The sequence below is a fragment of the Amphiura filiformis genome, chromosome 13 (genome assembly GCF_039555335.1).
Source record: "Amphiura filiformis chromosome 13, Afil_fr2py, whole genome shotgun sequence".
In the NCBI taxonomy this organism is placed as follows: domain Eukaryota; kingdom Metazoa; phylum Echinodermata; class Ophiuroidea; order Amphilepidida; family Amphiuridae; genus Amphiura; species Amphiura filiformis.
Window position 1 is genome coordinate 49,305,716 of NC_092640.1, and position 4,315 is coordinate 49,310,030.

The following is a 4,315-nucleotide window of genomic DNA, read 5'->3' on the forward strand; positions in this document are numbered from 1 at the left end:
TATAGGGATGACGTATAGGGATCTGATATTCGCCACTATGCGGAAATTACGACGGACAATATTAGATGCGTAAAATATCTGTTTTTATTTGGTCTGAGATGTAGTAAACGCCAATTCCGGTCATGGTACTGCTAATTACAATCATTATGAGTTCAGCTGCAACACAACGCCACGGTTTCCTTACGGACCGTCGTTTGCCGTCTGATTTTTGTGCATCAAAATCATTTCCTATAAATAACGACAAAACCATGGGCAAACTAATATTTTACAGATCATCAGTTTACTTTTAATGACCGTTTATTGAGTTATTTAACAAATTGAGCCAGTATTGTACCTAAACGCAGTGACACACTGGCAAATCCATGTATTTTTTTTATTAGAGCCGTATACTTTAGAAAAAACAGAGGAGCGTATACTAGTACCTTCAACTGACATGCAATCGGGCTTTAAAAATGACAGTTAATACTCAAAATAATAAAGTCTTGTTATAGGATATAAGAGTTGGGAAGTTTGGGAACATAATTTATCCGCTAAATTATCTCAAAAACATTGTTCAGGAATGGATTCCTATCGGGTCATATTCCTTGCTATCATTTGAAATGTCTTGGAAATGTAACTGTAAAAGAAATCATACCCAATAGTTTCCAGTAAAGAGGGTGATATTTTTAAATTTTTGCCGAATAATTCCAAGAAATGTCCTAAACTGAGGAATTAAAGTTACCGTTTTTTGTATCCTGTTTTCCAATATCGCAGGGCTGGATAGGCTTGAATGTAGTATCGACAGAAACACTTGGTATTTCATCGTAGGTACTATCCTGTTTGTTTATCTGCGGAATATCTTTGAAATATTCATGTTCAATGTCCGCATCAGTTTCGCATATGCTATCATCCTGACTGTTAATCTGCACAATGTGTCTGCAATATGTATGTTCAATGTCCGCGTCATCTTTCCAAGAATTCATCCTAAATGCATAAAAGTCCATTTTATCGCTTGCAGATCTGGAACATAAATATTCAAACATAGACTCAAATATACCAGAACTGTACAACAGAAATGAAGCTTAGATTAGGAACATTCTCAAATTGTCAAGCTTGCAGTTTTTAGAGCTGACTCGGAAGAGCGTGTGTTTATAATAATGCAAGGACCACGGACTGAAGATAGACAGAGATGCACAATGGCATCTAAACGTAGGGGCGGATGAGTTGCCTTCTTCTTTCAAAATTCTGGATCCACCCTTACCCAAAACACACAATAATGTATTATAATAATACTACCAATGACCATTGTTCAAATACGGGTAATTGTATTACAAATCTGTAAAGTGCATTGGAAGCAGAATTTATTTCTGCACATTTTGACACCTCATTTGTAGCAATTGACTAAATATTGACGTCACAACGTATATTTGAATCAATGTAGCCCAAGATTTGAAAGTTGCAGTAAATTCTATTGAGTTTGCATTCATTGTAATGGAAGGAAATCTGTGTAATGATCTGAGTGTTTTTGTATTGTAAAAATTTGTATGTAAGTGCTACTTTCAAATCTGGACCTTACTACATTAAATTGATCGGTGTTTTATTGTTTTCTAGGCTATCGTATCAAATGAGGTGTCAAAATGCGCAGAAATAAATTCTGCTTCCAACGCATTTTACAGATTTGTAATATAATAGCCCCTTTTTGAATAATGGCCATTATTTAAGGGGGTAGTTACTTTTTTGAGATGTTTACTTGCTCAACGATATTATATTGACAAACCCTTACCTTAGCTACGTTCACCAAAAAAAATGTCAGAACATAGATAATCAAGTCATATTCAAGCCTTTGAGATCCATGAATTGTTGTCCCACTCGCTTAATTCGTGAGAAGTGTGATATATATCGCATAATTGAGTTCCTCAGCCCAGCTTCTTGAATCCAGCTATTTGAATATCCTATTAACTGAAACAATTAGTAATTGTATTTTTCAACTTAAAATGAAAAGTTTGCCTGTGCTGTTTCGCAAACAATGCTTCTGTTTACGATCGCTTTCGAATCTATTCACGTTTTTCGATGTAGCAATATTTTGGTATTTTAGCAGGGGTCATATTTGTTCAGTTTTAGCCTTTGATTGAAACTTTTTAATATTAATAGGAAAAGGAAACGAGGAAGCCAATACTGGCATTTGTATTCTAATAAATCTTGTAGCTCTTGAGTTAACACCAATAATATTATCAAAGCGAATTTTTGTTGGTGATTCCCCCCTCCCGTGTAAATCATGCACGTGGTGCGAAAATGACACCCTTATATCGAACCATGGAAATGAATAAAATTATTGTGTAGCTAGTGTATTACAGTATTTATTCCTAAAAGCAGCATTTCTGGTAAAACCAAAAACGGACACACATGAGGAATGGTATGGGTCATATAACGGCCTTTATGCGAGTACTAGGCTACTGTTTTTGGTAAGCTAGCATGATATGTTAGTCATCCTAGATCATCTTAGACGGCTAGCTGGCATTAATAAACTGAAATTAATAAATATGAACTTATACCTTTCCAACCAATGAACCTCAAATGTATTTTGGTTCTGTTTCACTACCGTGCAGTGTTTGGTTAGTGAATATGTTGATATGTCAGAACACAAACGGAAAAGATGACTTGAAACGGGATTCGAAAGTTATCTGTAGCCAGAAGTATAATCTACAAAACAACTAAAGTAAACTTTTTATTTGAAGTGTTAATAATCATTGTAAATCGTTTAGACAGTATTATAAAATTCAAGGATGCTTCTGAAGTAGGTGTAACGACTCTCAAATAGTGGATTGTTTTTAAGTTTAACACTATAAAGGTTCTTAGATCAGCAGAGTGGATTACTTGAAGTGATCGCAAGCAAGTATGTGCTTTGCATTGGTTCTATGCAATTATATGTTGAACAAAACACAACAAAGTTGACAAATAGATGTATCAGTCACACATCTTGTAATTTCGGGCATTTTCTTTCATTTCATGAATCGCACAAGACCTGCTGAATAGTCCAGTAATATTCCCCTTGAGCTCCCATAGAATCTTAGCCAAACCGAGGTCACCAGATGTGCTTTCAATTAAAATTCTGCCATGCAAGTTTGAATAAAACTAAAGGTTAAAAGCCCCGTAAATAAATTCATCGGTATTGTCCATAATACATTATTTACAAAAGTACTGGTGTACAAATCCAAAAGTATTTCGGTATCATCATCATCATCATCGGCTGCCCATCGAGTTCGATGAAGGCACAGTTGTCGTTTTTCTCCATCCTTCAAGGTACTTCTCCTTTCGCTTCCGCTCCACTGTTTTCCCAGCATCGTGGATCTTCTTCCTCCAATCACTAGCTTTCGTCTCCCATGTATCAACATCCATGTCAGCTGTGTTCAGATGACGCTTCACAACATCTCTATACCGAAGTTTCTGTCCATCACATTTTCTCTTTCCTTCTGTGAGTTCAGCATACATCACAGCTTTCGGTAGTCTTTCATCAGGCATCCTCACGACATGACCGGCCCAGCGCAGTTGGCTTTTCACTAGGATGGCTTCTACGCTCTCCATTTTGGCTCTCTGAAGCACCTCTCCATTAGGGACTCGGTCCTGCCATGTTATTCCCATGATACATCTAAGGTGGCGAAGTTGAACGGAAGTTAACTTCTTGATGTGTCTCCGATAGAGTGTGTAGGTCTCAGTAGAATACAGGAGACAGGGTAGGACAAACACATGATACAGTTTACATTTGGTCGCAAGTCTTATACCACGCTGGGACCAAACTCTTTTGTCCAGAGATCCAAAGGCACTGGTGGCACAGATCGACGGAATTGTCCATGGAAATCACACTCCCCAGGTAGGTGAAATTGGTGACCGATTTGACAGGTTCCCCATGTATGTAGATATCAGGATCTTGGTGCTGAGTTCCTGGAGCAGGTTGGAAAATGACCTCAGTTTTACTGATGTTGATTGTAAGGCCAAATGCAACTGATGCAGTCACAAAACAGCTGCAGCTTCAATTGAGCTACCAGGGCGGTGTCGTCAGCATATAGAAGCTCTTGCACACAGACTTCTTGACATCGGGTCTTGGTACGTAGGCGGGCTAGATTGAAGAGTTTGCCATCTGTCCTAGAACGGAGGAAAACTCCATGCTGACCATCTGATAAGTTGTCAGATGACATTTCCAAAGCAGCTGCCAAATAGAGACCAAACAAGGTTGGTGCCAGCACACATCCCTGCTTAACACCATGACAAACCGGAAAGGACTCAGTTGTATCACCATCAACTAGAACAGTTGCCTGCATTCCATCATGAAATTCACGAA

The 4,315-nt window shown here is 38.0% G+C and overlaps 1 protein-coding gene across 1 annotated transcript; it reads right to left on the minus strand.

Moving 5' to 3' along the window:
• Positions 1-3,219: 3,219 nt before the first annotated feature.
• On the minus strand, positions 3,220-3,618 carry LOC140167736 (uncharacterized). Its single transcript, XM_072191031.1, has one exon. The coding sequence runs from the start codon at positions 3,616-3,618 to the stop codon at positions 3,220-3,222; it is 399 nt and encodes a 132-aa protein (XP_072047132.1).
• Positions 3,619-4,315: the final 697 nt, after the last annotated feature.

Excerpts from the sequence above, each read along its gene's own strand:
- LOC140167736 (XM_072191031.1), bottom strand. The coding sequence starts at position 3,618 with ATGGGAATAACATGGCAGGACCGAGTCCCTAATGGAGAGGTGCTTCAG.